Below are 17,580 nucleotides of genomic sequence, written 5' to 3' on the forward strand. Positions count from 1 at the left end.
ATCCTGTCCATAAAAAATATGAACAGGACCGGTGACAAAGGGCAGCCCTGCTGGACTCCAACATGCACCGGGAACAGGTCCGACTTAGTGCCGGCAATGCGAACCAAACTCCTGCTCCGCTTGTACAAAGACCGGATGGCCCCTAGTAAAGAGCCACCGATTCCATACTCCTGGAGCACCCCCCACAGGGCATCACGAGGGACACAGTCGAATGCTTTCTCCAGGTCCACAAAACACATGTGGACCGGTTGGGCAAACTCCCATGAACCCTCGAGTACCCTGTAGAGGGTATAGAGCTGGTCCAGTGTCCCACGGCCGGGACGAAAACCACACTGCTCCTCCTGAAGCCGAGGTTCGACTATCGGTCGGACTCTCCTCTCCAATACCCTGGCATAGGCCTTACCAGGGAGGCTGAGGAGTGTGATCCCCTTGTAAACTTAAACTTAAACCCCCTGTAAACTTAAACTTCACCTTGTAAATTTTTTACCAAAGAAAACAAGTGGTAATTTGAAATTGGTTAAGTTGTCGGAATAAAAAAAACAAACATAAATCATATTATTAACAAAATTATGTTGTGGAAAATTCTTTGTAATACTCTGAACTTCCCTTTACCTCTCTCCTCTCTGACCTCTGTGTTTTGTTACCCTAGAGGAGTTGGTCTGTAAATTAATTATCAGAAGTTTTATGGTTAACACTCCCTGAAGTGTTGTATCTCAAGGGATGGTAGATGGGTGCCCTCATAAATAACCTTGTTACCTCCGACCCGGGGAGGGTCTGGAGGCCATATTTCTCAAACTTTTTAAGTTGAGGTAACACCCACATACTGTTTAAATACTGTTTGTAAACTCTTGTTCTGGGCTCTGCCTTTCTGAGTTGCTCAGTGACAGTCATTCAAACGCTGAATGCCTTTGAATAAACTTTATAAGATAAAGTCCGGTCTTTCTCTTGTTAATGAGTTGACTTCTCTCTCACTTTGATAAGAAAATCCATAACACTTGTCATTTGTGTAATTTAGTAATATAGTATTTTTAGTAATATAGTATATTGCAATATAGTAATAATAACCTTAGATAATATTCAATGTATTGAATTCGACTATTCATGTTCAGGGACATACATGGGCAGGTCATCAGTTCATTGCAAGGTCTATGCAGACACGTGTGGGTACAGCATGCAACAGAGGTTCTGTTATGATTTGGGGCTTTTTGGTTTCTGTTTTTTTCTTATGCTTCTCCCAGTTTTTGAATCATGCTTCTGTTTATTATTTTCCTGGTTATGCTTTAGTTTCATGTTTTTCTAGTTTCTGTTAGTTTGTATTCAAGAGTCTCTGTGTTGCTCCAGCCATGTTTTGTTCTATCTGTCAATTATCTTTATTCGGTTCACCTGCTCCAAGCTAATCTGTCTCCTTGCTCCACCTGGTTCACACTCCATATATACACACCTGTTCAGTTATTCATCGCGGAAACATTTTCAAATCATGCTCTAGTCTTGCTTTTTGGATCATGCCATGCCTGTCTCGTCTGCCTGTTTCTGTTTTGTTGCTGCCTCATCTGTGAGTGAGTTTTAGTTTTTTATTCATTAAATCTTTTTCCACTTACCGTCATGCTGCCTGCTAGTCTGTATTCCGGGGTCCTTCGTTACACAAACCTTAACAGGTTTGCATTTAGGGACAGCAGAGTAGATATTTTGGACAAAGAAAATATATGATTTGGGAGTCTACCTGGATATCAGTGAAACTACCTGGGTATCAGGTGAACCAAAGAAAATTATACTTTTAAAAACAGTGACAATGCCTTTTTTTAATACGTCAAGCACACACAGTGCGGCTTTAAGAAGCATAAGCTTCTTCCTGCTCCTTTTAGAACTTCATATTAAGGTTTTTATTTTTGATTGATTATTATCATATTATTATATTTTGTTAATTTTTCCTAATATTTGTTGTTTCCATGTTATTAATAGAGATTTCATTCATTCAAGTCAGCAGAGGGTTTTGTTTGTGTAATCAGTCAGTGTGATTTTGTGGGTTCCTTTTATTTTTGTAGGCTGTTAACAAACAGACATAAGAGCAACCACGAGTGTCCTCCAACATCATGCAGCACTGAATTGTCGTTTTAACTGTCTCCATTTACAATAACATTCCCACTACAGCTCTTTCACAAATTATTCAGTTATAGTTCACTTATCCAGACAAACAACCATGTATAGCAACACTATGCTGTAAGTCCCAAAACGACTGGTAATAGTTAGCTGTTAGCTTACCCAAGCTAACAATAGTAACTTACAATCAGTAATACTTAATCAATAATACTTAATACTTAGTATTAATACTTACGGGAATAAACGGCCCACCTTCCCCACATTAACTTCTAAGCCATCTCACACGTCGCTACATCTATGTCGCTTGATCTGTTAAACAGACCCGAGAGCAACCATAATTTTCTTGAGGTACATGGCCTTATAAGGAGGCTGTAATGACTCTAGATTCATGGTCAAAAAAGTATTCATTGTTGCAATGTTGTGAAAAGCATATAGTCAAATGGAGACAACCAAGATGACGGACAGAAAGTGAGGCTGCAACTTCAGTGATGTCAATGAAACCCCCCCACTGCCATTGGCTTGCCGAGTCCAGAGTACTCCCTATGTTCAATATGCCCTCTTCTGGCAAATTGAGTCCACTACACGGATAGTGCTTTACCTTTGGTCTAAATGGAAGAAATGGAACTTGGTGAACTATTGCCAAATTAAAACAAAACATTTGCAATTTCATAGAATAATATCCTAGGCTTCCATTGAAACGAAATACATTAAAAAGTATTATGCCCAAAGTCTATTCTCCCACAGTTCTTGTGTTTTCTCATGTTGGATGTCTAGGCTGGTGTTGCGGAGGACCCCAGAATGCAGATAGACAGGCATTGTAATCGTTAGTAAAACGGTTTATTTTTAAGCAAAGCAAACCAATTCACTCCAAGGTGGAGGCAGAAACAAAACTTGAACAGACACAGGGTACAAACAGAAGTGGTGATGTTTCCGCAATGAACAGACAGAATGATGGAGTATAAGTGGAGCATGGTACAGGTGAAACCGGGAGACTGATTGCTTAGTGCAGGTGGACCAAATGAAGCTGATTACAGGTTGATGATGCAGGGAGTGAAAACGAAATGTGACTCGGACAAAACAGAAATCCAATGATACAAACTAATCGGGAGAAAACATAACGTACAAAACTAGAAAACAATAATCAGAAACTAAAGGACAACCAGGAAACAAGTCCACAGGTGCAAAGTATAAATATGCCATTCAATACATTGCTAAATGTGAACAGAAAATGAGAGCGGACTCGATGGCTGAAAAACTAATAATGTTACTGGCTGTTGGAATGAGGTGAGAGCTCTAAACAAATCTAAAACATTACTTCCTAGTGTCATTGAGGGTGTATCTGGAGTTGACAATATAGTACAGCTCTGGAGACAACATTATTCTGCCTTATTTAACTGTGCCAGAAGTGCTTCCTATAAAATGGAAAGTATTGCTAAGAAAGATATAATGATAATCTCTCCTAATGAAGTTCAGCAAGCTATAGCACTATATGTTGTCTGATAATAAGGCAACAGGTTCGGATAAAATCCCAGCGGAACATATGAATTATACTAGTCAAAAAGTTGTTGTGGTGTTTGCCACATGTTTCTCTGGGTTTGTGACCCATGGGCAGCTACCTGACTCTTTATGGTCTGTTACTCTCGTCCCTGTAATTAAGGATAAAAATGGCAAGGTAGGAAGTCTGGATAACTACAGGCCTATAGCTTTACCCAGTGCAATATCTAAAGTACTAAAGCAAATACTGCTCAATCGTCTCAGTGAGTTCATTTGTACAACAGACAATCAATTTGGTCTCAAAGCCAAGATGGGCACTGATTTTTGTATTTATGGCCTGAAGGAGGTAGCACAGGCATATATAAGGTTGTTTGATAAATTAAAACAAAGAGGTGTCCCAGACAGTATTATAAGAATCCTAGTCTACTGGTACTCCAGTGATTAAATGCTTGTGAAATGGGGCAATACTGTCTCTATCATTTTATGTATGCTAATCAACTGGCTGTTCTCTCTCCCAGTAGTGCTGGCTTTCAGCAGTTGCTGAAGTCTGCTCTGACTATGGGTTGAGATATGATGTGCAGTACAATGCAATGAAAAGTGTTGTGTTAATATGTAGGACTAAAGGGACAAAGATCTTTCTTTTCCAGAATGTTTGTAAAAAGATCAAATCCTCTGACATGTGCTCAGATAATGTAAAGATCAATGTATTTAAAGCTTATTGTACACCTTTGTATACCGCCCCCCCCCCCCCCCCCCGTGGTGTAAATTTAAAAAGTCTAGCATGTAGAAGCTTAAGGTCGCTTGTAATGATTCCTTGAGACTTCTGCTCAAGATACCATGGTCCAGTAGTGCAAGTGAGATGTTCTGTTATGCACATGTCAGGACAGCTCAGGTAATTAGGAGAACCTTGATGTATAAGATTATGTTTCGTCTGGACAGCTCCCAGAACAGTCATATTGTAATAATGTCAAATCCTTCAGCCAGTGTACTACGCTACCAGTCTTTTCTTTTTTTCTTTTGTTTGTGTTTATTTGGACTTTGAGTCTGCCTGTTAAATAAACTAACTAAACTAACATAATTATAAGTTGTTTCTTCACCTGATTTGTTGTAGTAGGGAATGCTAGCTATTTAAAATGATCATGTGTTACAGCATCCTGAGTCTTATGGCACTCCTAGATGCAGGAACATGGAACACACACAAACCGACACACACACACACACCCTTGACTGTTTTTGATCCCATGACTTTTGCACACAACCTATATATATTGAAATTTATCAAACACTGCTACCTACTTGTCTGTAACACAACGGAGTATAACCATCACCAGGTGAGTCTGCTTTGTGTTATTCCTGAGTGTAAACAGGTAAGACATCAGGGTGCCTTTTGTATATAAGTTAATATACATTATATAAGTCAGAGTTCAGGGATAATTTACCTGAATTGAATCTTGCTGCTGATGCTGTCATTACCAGAAGTGAAGAAAAAAAATTTCAGCACTACTATTTTCTATGTTTTTTAGAGTACATCAGTAACAGGAAACAATTAATTGTCAAATAAAAGTTATTTTTTATAAATTGTCATTAAGTCACATGTGCTTTTGAAGTGAGGACAAATTAAAGGGCTTCAAATAAGTCCTATTTTTATAATGCTGTGAATTACTAAGTCAAATCTCTAGTGGCTGTTTTGGCATTTATTGAGATTTCACATATGATATTGAGTGTTTATTGTGTATATTAAGTGAATAATAAACTATGTTCTGTTAGCATTGTTGAGGTTTATGTGTACAGATCACATCGTAGTAAATGGCAAAGCTTTATGATTAAATGTTTGTTTGCAGTTCTGTTTTTGACTTTGTAGTCATGCTATGCTTCTTTCTAAAATTCTATAAACTGTCATGTTTTTATAACCTACCATGATAAATGTTTTTCTGCATTTAGCCAGATTATGTCCGATGAGTCGTCAGCCCTCCTTGTACTGGCATGAATATCACAACAACCACAAATAAGGAACCCCTGCACATTGCAGTAGTTAGGCTTGGATTCACAGTTTTTTTCTCGCTCACGATCATCTACATCAATGGCATTTTGATACACATTTTCAGAAAACATCAGGTATCAATCCTGTCTTTTTTCTAAATTTACTGTGGTGTCTTTAGTAAAAGATAATATGAACTGAAATTCTATGTAGTATTTGGATCGTACTAAATTGAATTTTTGTTGCTTAATTTCAATGAAAACAAAAGTGGTGTCATCTTGTCATGATTCATTTGTGTCTTCATTTTCCTGATTGATCATTTGTTTTTACATTGCTTTTACATTGTTTTATTCAGAGCATGTGGTGGTCTTAACCCATTTTAAGTATCTTTTATCTCAAGTTTGTAAGAGTGAGACAAAATATTAAGACTTTTTGTGGCTTTTAAGTCATCTTTTTGATTGCCTTTAAATTGGTTTACAATGCAACTGAATGTTAAACAGTGATCAAAGTCCAGTTTTCCTTTAATTACCTTTTGGCCGATTAGAGGAAATACAGGCTAATCAACTAATAAAAAGTCAGATTTTTAATAAAAAAAAAAAAAAAGAGATTTAGTGTCAAATTTAAAATATTGGCTCTAAATGTTTTGAAAAGCTGTTTTTGATAGCACCGTGATGAAGAGCATGTTTCTTCTAATTATTGAAACCACATCAAACCTCTAATATGTCATGTTGTTGATCCTGAAATTATTTTACTCCAGCTAAGAGGATACAGTTCTAATGAGTGTATAAATAATAATCATTTTTATGAATGCTAATTACTTCAGGGTCTTAGTGATTAATTTAATTTAATAAGTTGAGTTCTTGTTAAGGATCATAATTGATATTAGCTGGTAGATCCTTTTTGCCAGTATTAAAATGATTTTTTGTCTGGACTGACAAATACTCAGAACAATTGGAAAGAAGAAGAATTTTATACTTATAACTTTGTAAAAAATGGCCCAGAGCATAATGCAATCACCACCAAGCTTTTTGTCCTGGGTTTGAGTCCCGGCCCCGGCGACATTTGCCGCATGTCTTCTCCTCTCTCTTCGTCCCCATTTCCTGTCTAATTACTGTCAAAAATACTGGGGGGAAAAGGCCACTAGTGCCGCAAAAAAAATTCTTAAAAAGAATACTTTTTCCGATAATAAATGTGACAAAAAAATTCCTACTTGTTTAGTTGCTGGATTTTGTTCAATCTCATATAAGCGTAATTATATGAATTAGTTTTAATGAATTTAGTTTATGCTATTTCAGATTATGATATTGTGTTGTCGTGACAATGTCAGGCTAACCTCTGTGCCCATTATCTCCTGAAAATCTTGTCTTTCCTTTCAGGTTTTCAACATGAATTCTCGCTACATCCTCTACATTCATCTGGTTTTCAATGACATCATTATGTTAGCATTGATGGTCCTCCTCATAATTCTGAGCACCGTCTTATACACAATTAATGTCTCGTTTTGCATTATTATGCTTATGATTGCCATATCTTCAAATCTAAACAATCCGTTAACACTTGCTGCTATGGCCTTAGAGTGTTACTTGGCTATATGCTTCCCTCTCCACCACCCCCGGATCTGTACTGTCAAAAAAACGTACATTGTGATCGCTGTGATATGGTTTCTGAGCTCTCTAACAATACTGCCAGATCTGTTTGTACTTGTGGCAACAAGACCTGCAGAATATTTCAATTCAAGGAGTTTTTGCTTGTGGGCAAATATTTTCACATACCCTCATCTTGAGAAGAAGAGAGATGTATCGAACATAATTTGTTTGGTCATTGTGTGGCTCATTCTTTTTTATGCATACTTCAGAATCCTTTTTACAGCACAGGCTGCCTCTTCAAATGCAAAGAAAGCGAGGAACACCGTTCTGCTGCATGGCTTCCAGCTGCTGCTGTGTATGCTGAGCTATGTTCATAGCATAATGATAGAGGGCATTATAAAGCTTTTCCCAGAAGACGCTCGAGTCATACGCTTTGCGATCTCTTTGCTCATTCAGGTTACGCCTCGGCTTATCAGTCCAATAGTTTACGGGATAAGGGACAAGTTGTTCAGACAGTACCTGAAACGATACTTTTTACCCACTACTAAGACAGACATTTATCCAGAAAAGCTGGAAAAGAAGCCAATATAATATAATTTACTTACTTTCTTATCTAAACCACACTTCAGCTTTTTAGTACTTCTTTATGCAAAGCAAACACATTTTTTACGTGCATGTCATTATCAGGTAATTTGATAGTTTTTGTTTGATTGGAAATAAATGAATGAACAAATACTGTATACTGACTGCAAAACTTATTTATCTTTATGTTAGATTTTTATGGCTTCATACCTGATTGCATGATTTTGAAAACCCTGTATTTTGTTTATTTTTACCAACATTCTGTAAAAAAATAGTCTGGTTTAGTGTAATTTGCAAACAGGACTTAGTAAAATCTGCTCTGTCAAAGTGATTAAGCAGCATCTTCCCGGAGATGTTGGTGCTCATCCATGTGTTCCTTCTTGATTGGTAATTATTGTCTTTTGTATAAGAAATGTTTAACAAAGTATTTATTTAACTTTTGTCTCATATTTCTGTCTGCTTAATGATTTATTCCCTTTAATTGTTACCTTTTCAACAAAGGACATTGGTTTTAACAAATCAATGTGTGTTTATACATTTTAAGTGGGTCTTTGCTAATGATCTATTCTGTAAACCTAAAAATGTGCAGCATCTTAAAATGAAAGCTTTTTATAACCCTGAAAGTGTAATGAAATTGACATCACACCCAACATAATCATGTCCCAGTGGCATGTTGAAAAAAATAAAAATATACAATCCAATTCAATAAATTAGAATATTATAGAAAAGTTCATTTATTTCAGTAAATCAATTCACTAAATGAAACACAATATATAGATTAATTACACACAAACTAATGTTTTCAAGCCTCTCTTTCTGTTAATTATGATGATTTTCTACTTACAGCAACAAAACATGACATTTAGAATTAGATTATTAAAAAGCATCATTAATACAGAAATGTGGGCTTAATGAAAAGTATTTTAATACTGTATCTGTTTAAAGGTTATTAGTTTCAAAAGGTACTTTAATGTGCCTCATTGAAAAAGATTTTTCAGTTTACTGAATGTGACAGTAATTAAGTTACATTCACACATCACTACTCAGGTCTTCGCTTAGTTTGCTTTGCTATATAGGTTTTAGGGTCATGGTGAGACAGCATGGGAATGGGAATTGAACCATAGGACAGCTTCCCTTTGAAATGTTTTAATTATTACTAAAAATATTTACTATTTTTATGTTAAGATAATGTAAACTACAATTGCAACACATCTAATGAGCCCCAAAACAGCTCTTTACTCTTACGCAATGATACTATAACTTTCTTCTTCTTCTTCGGTGTGCACAGACACATTTATATAAGACAGTGTGGACTAGTGATCTACTTAGATGATCTTTTCCAAGAAAGTATGTACAACTATGGTTCCGAATTTGATTTGGACAATACCATCAGACTGTTATATCTTCTATTAACTGCTCATAATAAGAATTAATCACCCAAGTAAAATCCTAAAAATGACAAATAAATTATTATAGACAGACATACAATGCAGCATTTTCACATAAACAAATAACCAATAATAATAGGATCACAGATTGCTCCTTGTATGAATTTCTTGTTGGCTTTTTGTTTCTGATAGAAGAATGAGCTCAAAGGACAATAAACATCAATGGGAAAAACAAAGCCATGTCTCCTTCAGAATGTGCTATAACCTGATGATTAAAGGACCCAAATGCAGCTATGGAGAAGGTCGGTCGTGATGCAAATAAAACCTTTAGTAATACACTGACAATGAAGATTAAAACTGATGCACAAATTTACAGAAGAACAAAGACAAGTGAAACTCAAGAGGCCCAGCGAGCAAATAGGATGACTACTTGTAAGAAGCTCAAATTTAAAAGAAGGACAGTTAGCTCAGAGGAACACAGTCTGAATACTCAGCAGTGTGATTGGTGAATGAGCTGAAGGTGTGTTGAAAGATAACAACGTGTGTGGAACAGGAACCTAAGGCAACTGGGGGAATATCATGGCTGGAATTCAAAATAGTAAACAACAAAATGGCTGATTATACACAAACCAAACAAAACTGGAATAGAACCTAGTGTAAAATCTACATAGCCAACCTCCACATCATGACAGAATCATGTTTGAGATATATGTAGTGGCAATTTTGTAAAAGACAAATAGCACTCTGTTTTGAAGTATATAGAGTGGGGAGAACAAGTATCTGATACACTGGCGAATTTGCATGTTTTACCACTTACAAAGCATATAGAAGTCTGATATTTTTATCATAGATACTTTTCAACTGTGTCGGAATCTAAAACAAAAATCCAGAAAATCACATTGTGTGATTTTTAAACATTGCAATTAGCAATTTTAAGTAATGCAATTTGCATTTTATTGCATGACATAAGTAGTTGATCACCTAACAACCAGTAAGAATCCTGGCTCTCACAGACCTGTTAGTTCTTCTTTAAGAAGCCCTCCTGTTCTCCACTCATTACCTTTATTAACTGCACCTGTTTGAACTCGTTATTTGTATAAACGACACCTGTCCACACACTCAATCAAACAAACTCCAACCTCTCCACAATGGCCAAGACCAGAGAGCTGTGTAAGGACATTAGGAATAAAATAGTAGACCTGCACAAGGCTGGGATGGGCTACAGGAAAATAGCCAAGCAGCTTGGTGAGAAGACAACAACTGTTGGTGCAATAATAAGAAAATGGAAGAAGTTCAAGATAATCACGAGAAAGGTGATTGATCAGCCCAGAACTACACGGCAGGACCTAGTCAATGTCCTGAAGAGAGCTGGGACCACAGTCTCAAAGAAGACCATTAGTAACACACTACACCGCCATCGATTAAAATCCTGCAGCGCTTGCAAGGTCCCCTGCTCAAGCCAGCGCATGTCCTGGCGGTCATTTCTTGTCCAGCGTGTGTTTGCCAGTGACCATTTGGATTATCCAGAGGAGGAATGAGAGAAGGTCATGTGGTCTGATGAGACAAAAATAGAGCTTTCTTGTCTAAGCTCCACTCGCCATGTTTGGAATAAGAAGAAGGATGAGTACAACCCCAAGAACACCATCCCTTCCGTGAAGCATGGAGATGGAAACTTTATTCTTTGGAGATGCTTTTCTGCAAAAGGGGACAGGACGACTGCAGTGTATTGAGGGGAGGATGGATGGGGCCATGTGTCAGGAGATCTTAGCCAACAACCTCCTTCCCTCAGTAAGGGCATTGAAGATGGGTCGTGGATGGGTCTTCCTGCATGACAACGACCCAAAAGCACACAGCCAGGACAACTAAGGAGGGGCTCTGTAAGAAGCATCTCAAGGTCCTGGAGTGGCCTAGCCAGTCTCCAGAACTGAACCCAATTAAAAATCTTTGGAGGGAGCTGAAAGTCTGTATTGCTCAGCGGCAACCCCAAAACCTGAAGGATCTGAAGAAGATCTGTATGGAGGAGTGATCCAAAATCCCTGCTGCAGTGTGCCACAACCTCGTCAAGAACTACAGGAAACATCTGATATCTGTAATTACAAACAAAGGTTTCTATACCAAATATTAAGATTTGTTTTTCTGATGTATCAAATACTGATGTCATGCAATAAAATGCTAGTTAGTTACCTAAAAATCACACAATGTGATTTTCTGGATTTTTGTTTTAGATTCCGTCACTCACAGCTGAAGAGTACCTATGATAAAAAAAGAAAGACTTCCACATGCTTTGCAAGTGGGAAAACATGCAAAAAATACTTATTCCCCCTTGTGTTTATATATATGTGTGTATATGTGTGTATACATATATACACTGCTCAAAAAAATAATGCGAACAGTCAAGATCTGAATGAATCTGAATGAATGAAATATTCTCATTGAATACTTTGTTCTGTACAAAGTTGAATGTGCTGACAACAAAATCACACAAAAATCATCAATGGAAATCAAATTTATTAACCAATGGAGGCCTGGATTTGGAGTCACACACAAAATTAAAGTGGGAAAACACACTACAGGCTGATCCAACTTTGATGTAATGTCCTTAAAACAAGTCAAAATGAGGCTCAGTATTGTGTGTGACCTCCACGTGTCTGTAAGACCTCCCTACAACGCCTGGGCATGCTCCTGATGAGACGGCGGATGGTCTCCTGAAGGATCTCCTCCCAGACCTGGACTAAAGCATCCACAAACTCCTGGACAGTCAGTGGTGCAACGTGACATTGGTGGATGGAGCGAGACATGATGTCCCAGATGTGCTCAATCGGAACAGGTCTGGGAAACGGGCGGGCCAGTCCATAGCTTCAATGTCTTCATCTTGCAGGAACTGCTGACACACTCCAGCCACATGAGGTCTAGCAATGTCCTGCATTAGGAGGAACCCAGGGCCAACCGCACCAGCATATGGTCTCATCTCGGTACCTAATGGCAGTCAGGCTACCTCTGGCGAGCACATGGAGTGCCGTGCGGACCTCCAAAGAAATGCCACCCCACACCATTACTGACCCACTGCCAAACCGGTCATGCTGAAGGATGTTGCAGGTAGCAGATCGCTCTCCACGGTGTCTCCAGACTCTGTCACGTCTGTCACATGTGCTCAGTGTGAACCTCCTTTCATCTTGGCCCAATACTTGCGCTAGATGGGCCAAGGACTACCGAACCATTCTTGAGGACCATGTGCATCCAATGTTTCAAACATTGTATCCTAAAGGTGGTGCCATGTATCAGGATGACAATGCACCAATACACACAGCAAGACAGGTGAAAGATTGGTTTGATGAACATGAAAGTGGAGTTGAACATCTCCCATGGCCTGCACAGTCACCAGATCTAAATATTATTGAGCCACTTTGGGGTGTTTTGGAGGAGCGAGTCAGGAAACGTTTTCCTCCACCAGTATCACGTAGTGACCTGGCCACTATCCTGCAAGAAGAATGGCTTAAAATCCCTCTGACCACTGTGCAGGACTTGTATATGTCATTCCCAAGATGAGTTGACGCTGTATTGGCCGCAAAAGGAGGCCCTACACCATACTAATAAATTATTGTGGTCTAAAACCAGGTGTTTCAGTTTCATTGTCCAACCCCTGTATATGTGTGTGTATATGTATTGTATGTATTAATCTATAAACTGAACATTTAGCCAGGCATTTAGAAGGTTGAACTTGCACATTACTGATCTATCACATTTGTTAGAAGAAGTTTAAAATAGATGTGATAGATTTCTATACTGTGCATTATGGTTTTTGAGGGAATTTCTGTTGACATTATGCCTCTACCGGGATTGAAGATAACTGTCTGCCATTATTTGAGGCAGGAACAAAAAAAAGGTTATCTGAGCAGATGGAATGACATTTCAGTTGGAAAAGTACACAAATTAGAAAACAAAATGTCATCAACCTGGTTTTTATGCCTTTTTTTATCACCAAGTGGCAGTTTGTACCCAATGTCCAATTATTTTGAATAGAAAATATAATTCATATTTTAATACAGTTCTACATTATTCTTATGAATCTTTTAATGTATTCCTGTTAGAATTCCTGTCAAAAGGTATATTAACATTATACAGACAGACTTTAAAGCAACGGCAAATTATTTGGAAATGTTCAGTCAAATGACATATTGCTGTAAATATATGAAATAAAAAAGTCACAGGATGAGAAAACCATACATTACACCAACCATAAGATTACATCATCATAATCATCATCATTAAAGTTTCCTGCTCATTGATGAACACTGTTGTCTTTATAATAGGCAAACTGCAGCTCCTTTTTGTCTTTGTCTTACCTGAGGTCAGGTAAGTACCTATGAGGTTAGATGCAGGACTTGAGTTTGCTTTTACATGAACAGATACGATAGTATTTATATTTAAATCAAATTCTAAATTTCAATTTAAAATAAGTTTAATAAGCTGAAATGTTCTGCTTCTATATCTTTGGAATTTATGCTGTCTTTTATACTGGCTTTTAATACTCTTTTGGGCTCCTTTTTTGTTTTTTGTTGTATTATGTATAGTTTTTACCTTTTGAATTATTATTTGTTGTTTTTGTGTGCAGCATTTGGCAGTTGTTTTTAAATGTGGTATATAAATAAATTTGGTTCGATTATTATTTTTGCCTTCCATGATTTATGCACAGTTGACCTGCCAAGGCAGACAGTCTTTGCCACATTTAACATCTTAGAAAACTCATCCGTTTAGCACCCATTTTTCATTCAAATTTCTGTCATACAAAAAATGGAGGCAAAGTGACATTTGGCAAATCTTTTACTAACAATTTTGTGAAAACAAAGAATAAATGACAAGATTTTCTTTAATTATGAAAACAGATTGCAAAATATTTTAAGAAGTATTTAAACGTGTTTAAAATATTCTTTAATTCACTTTTATTAATGTTATTAATTAATTTCTTCTGTTTGGTTTCTCTAATGTCTCAGTGAAGCATGAACTCATTATTGAGTCTCACAAGCAATATGACTTCCCCTTATCAGGTTTGGTGACACATTGAAATAAATATTACTGAAATGTTTGATGTGGCTATTTTTGACTTCATCATTATTATTAGTAGTAGTAGTAGGAGTAGTAGTAGTAGTATTTCTTACAAAGAGATTATTCCCAAGGTAGCCCTAAAGTGAAGGTGCTGTAGCAACACTGTTTTATGAAATTGAGTTTTGTTTCTCTTGTATCTTATGCTAATGTCTGTAAAGGCTTGAAGGATACTAAATAATGGCAATAAATGTGACATATTTGCATCTTTCTGTAATTAATCTGACTTGTTTAATTTTTTCTCTGTTCAGCCTGTGCACCTTAGAGATAATTTCACCACAGCTTTTGTCAAGAACCTGACTGTTGTTCTGGTCTGGCTCGTACTCACTTATATCAACAGCACTTTGGTTGCCACATTCTTTAGACACCAGGTATACACATGCACACGTCTAAAAGCTCAAAACAACAACCAATGAACACCCGCTTTTTACAAACTGTATTGGCTGAATATATTAACAAAGTATTTGTCTATAGACTTTAGATAGAAAGAACAATCGAATGTCATGAAACCTGTGAAATATGAATTATTGCTTTATTTTCATGCAAAAAATGTGTTGTGGTTAAATGGAGATCTTGTAGAAGAAACTGATTTTGTTAAACCAGAGTAGGAATGAAAAGACATGAAACAATTAATATTTCTTGAAATGTTCACATTTTGTCACATTATAAATTCAAACTTAGGTGTATTTTATTGGGATTTTATATGATAGACCAACACAAAGTAACACATAATTGTGAAGTTGAAGAAAAATATGTTTTTGATTTTTATACTCATGGTCTGCAGACTTGCGGGGGCAGCAGTCTAAACAGAGCCGCTCAAATTTCCATCTCCCCAGACACCTCTTCCAGCTCCCCCATAGGTGGCCTAGGAGGTCTCCTTCTCCCAATAGAAAGTGCCAGGAACAACTTCCGAGGGAGGTGTCCAGGGGGCATCCGAAACAGATGCCCAAGCCACCTCAGCTGACTCCTCTCGATGTAGAGGAGCAGCGGCTCCAATCCGAGCTCCTCACCCTTTCTCTGAGGGAGTACGTGGCCACCCTAAGGAGGAAGCTCATTTCAGATGCTTGTATCTGGAATCTCGTTCTTTTGGTCATGACCCAAAGTTCATGCCCGTGAGGGTAGGAAAGTAGCCCGACCAGTAAATTGAGAGCTTTGCCTTTTGGCGAACCTCTCTCTTCACCACAATGGTCCAGCGGATTTCTGCCACGGCCGCACCAATAATATCTGTTCATCTCCATTCTCACCTCACTCGTGAACAAGACCCCAAGATATTTGAACTCCTCCACTTGAGGCAGGAACTTCCCTACAACCTGTAGAAGGTAAGCCAGGGTTTCCAGTCGAGAATCATGGCATCGTATTTTTAGGAGCTGATCCTGGCTGCAAACCGTCACAGTGCATGCTATAGGTGTTGGCTAGAGGGGCCCAGCGGATAGGAAAGCCACTGGTCCCTAAACAAGACCATCTCCGGCCCTTAGCTGTGTCCTGCCCATGAATGTCATGAACAGTACCGGTGACAAAGGGCAGCCCTGCCATAGTCCTACATGCCCCAGGAACAGGTCTGACTTAATGTTCCAAGTAAAAATCTGCTAAATGTGACTGGAGATTTTTGCCAGCTATTCTATGCAAAATAGCTGAAGCTCAGTAAAATTAGGTGGAGTAACTGTTCCAATCAAAATTCAGGTCTTGCCACAAATACTGAATTGCATTAAGCTCTGGACTTTGACTGGGTCTTTTTTAAACATGAATAAGGTCTGATCTAGACCATTCCATTGCAGTCTGTTTGTATGTTTAGGACCATCTTTACGTAATCTCTGACCAGTTTATCTGTAACTAATGAGGAAAAGCATAAGGTGTACCCAAGTAAAAAGGGCTGAATGCATATGCACAGTAAAATATTAAGATTGTTATTTGCTGAACATTTTTGAAGACTGATCAAATAGATCTTCTGGGTGGCATTTCAAAAACTACAGATTCTGATTATCCTCATCTGTTTGCCTGCATGTTTATACTGAGGTTGATACTGAGATAAGGCAATTCATAATTAATTGTTAACCTACTTTTAAAACAATTTATTCATGCATGACTGCAAATTAAAGGCCTTCTCTTCTTGCTTGTCTTCCGACAGACATTCCATGAAGATCCTCGTTACATCCTTTTCATCCACATGGTGATCAATGATGGCATTCAGCTGACTGTGACCATCACGCTTTTCATCCTTAGCTACATTTTCTACAAGATCAATGTCTCTTTCTGCAGCTTCTTCATCCTGGTGGCGGTCTTCACCACCAGAAACACCCCAGTTAATTTGGCCGGCATGGCCATAGAGCGCTACATTGCCATTTGCAAACCTTTGCGGTACACTCAAATCTGCACAGTGAGGAAGACTTACATAGCCATCGCATTGATTTGGTTTATAATTGTGGCCCCAGATATTACGGATCTGTTTATAACCCTGGCAACTGAGCCTTTAAGCTTCTTTCATGAGTCTGTGTTCTGTTTGCGCCAGAATGTGTTCAAAGATCCCATCCTGGCTCAGAAAAGAAACAGCTTTGATATCATCTATTTCTCCTGCGTGTTTCTTACTCTGGTCTTTACCTACCTCAAGATCATGTTTGCAGCCAGGGCACTCTCAACAGTTAACACGTCAGCTCAGAAAGCCAGAAACACCATCCTCCTTCACGGTATCCAGCTGTCCATGTGCCTGCTCTCCTACATCTCCCCGAGTGTGGAGATTGTTCTACAGATCATTTTTCCGGGTCGAATTCTTGAAATCAGATATGCAAACTACCTAATAGTCTACATTCTGCCTCGGTTCCTGAGCCCAATAATCTACGGTGTCAGAGACAAGAAGTTCAGGACATATCTCAGGATGTATCTGCTGACCTGCTGCTGCAAGTACACAGTAAAGCCAGTGGATCCGCTGAACAAAGACAGAATATGAAAATGTTTTTTTACAAAAAATTAAATAGATGTTTGGACTTTTGTGGATATAATCTTTAATTACATCTGACAGGAAAATAAACTTTTCTTTTAAATTTTAAGAAAATAAATGTAAACATTTATTTAAAAATTAGTAGTTAGTTGAAAAAGCCAAACCTGGGGACTTTTTAAAGAGATTAGACATTTTTCACTCTAGTAAAATATATTATATATAGCTAAAACTAAAAGCTTACAGACACTGCAATAAAAGATAAATAGCCTTTTTTTCACTGCTGAAATAAGAATAAAATTTGTTTTAGGTCAGGTAAAACAAAATACAATAATTTATATTTGTTGTTTAACTGTTGATAACCTTCTTGAACACTTTTGTGATAAATTACAGTGGAGGCTGCAGTTCTGGTTTTCTCATCTAAGC

General features: G+C 37.8%; 2 protein-coding genes across 2 annotated transcripts; both read left to right on the forward strand.

Annotated features, from left to right (window-relative positions):
* The first annotated feature begins 5,574 nt into the window (after positions 1–5,574).
* LOC124856153 (odorant receptor 131-2-like) lies at positions 5,575–7,746 on the forward strand. Its single transcript, XM_047346388.1, has 2 exons — positions 5,575–5,706; positions 6,946–7,746. The coding sequence occupies exons 1-2, from the start codon at positions 5,575–5,577 to the stop codon at positions 7,744–7,746; spliced, it is 933 nt and encodes a 310-aa protein (XP_047202344.1).
* A 6,745-nt stretch (positions 7,747–14,491) lies between these two features.
* LOC124857558 (odorant receptor 131-2-like) lies at positions 14,492–17,166 on the forward strand. The gene is made up of 2 exons (XM_047348867.1): positions 14,492–14,596; positions 16,351–17,166. The coding sequence occupies exon 2, from the start codon at positions 16,390–16,392 to the stop codon at positions 17,164–17,166; it is 777 nt and encodes a 258-aa protein (XP_047204823.1). The 5' UTR covers positions 14,492–14,596; positions 16,351–16,389.
* Positions 17,167–17,580: the final 414 nt, after the last annotated feature.

Source organism: Girardinichthys multiradiatus, chromosome 20 (genome assembly GCF_021462225.1).
Source record: "Girardinichthys multiradiatus isolate DD_20200921_A chromosome 20, DD_fGirMul_XY1, whole genome shotgun sequence".
NCBI lineage: Eukaryota > Metazoa > Chordata > Actinopteri > Cyprinodontiformes > Goodeidae > Girardinichthys > Girardinichthys multiradiatus.

Bases quoted from the DNA above. Each gene is read 5' to 3' on its own strand.
- LOC124856153 (XM_047346388.1), top strand. From the start codon at position 5,575: ATGAATATCACAACAACCACAAATAAGGAACCCCTGCACATTGCAGTA. The intron at 5,707-6,945 runs GTATCAATCCTG...CTTTCCTTTCAG, and splicing joins ACATTTTCAGAAAACATCAG to GTTTTCAACATGAATTCTCG.
- LOC124857558 (XM_047348867.1), top strand. From the start codon at position 16,390: ATGGTGATCAATGATGGCATTCAGCTGACTGTGACCATCACGCTTTTC.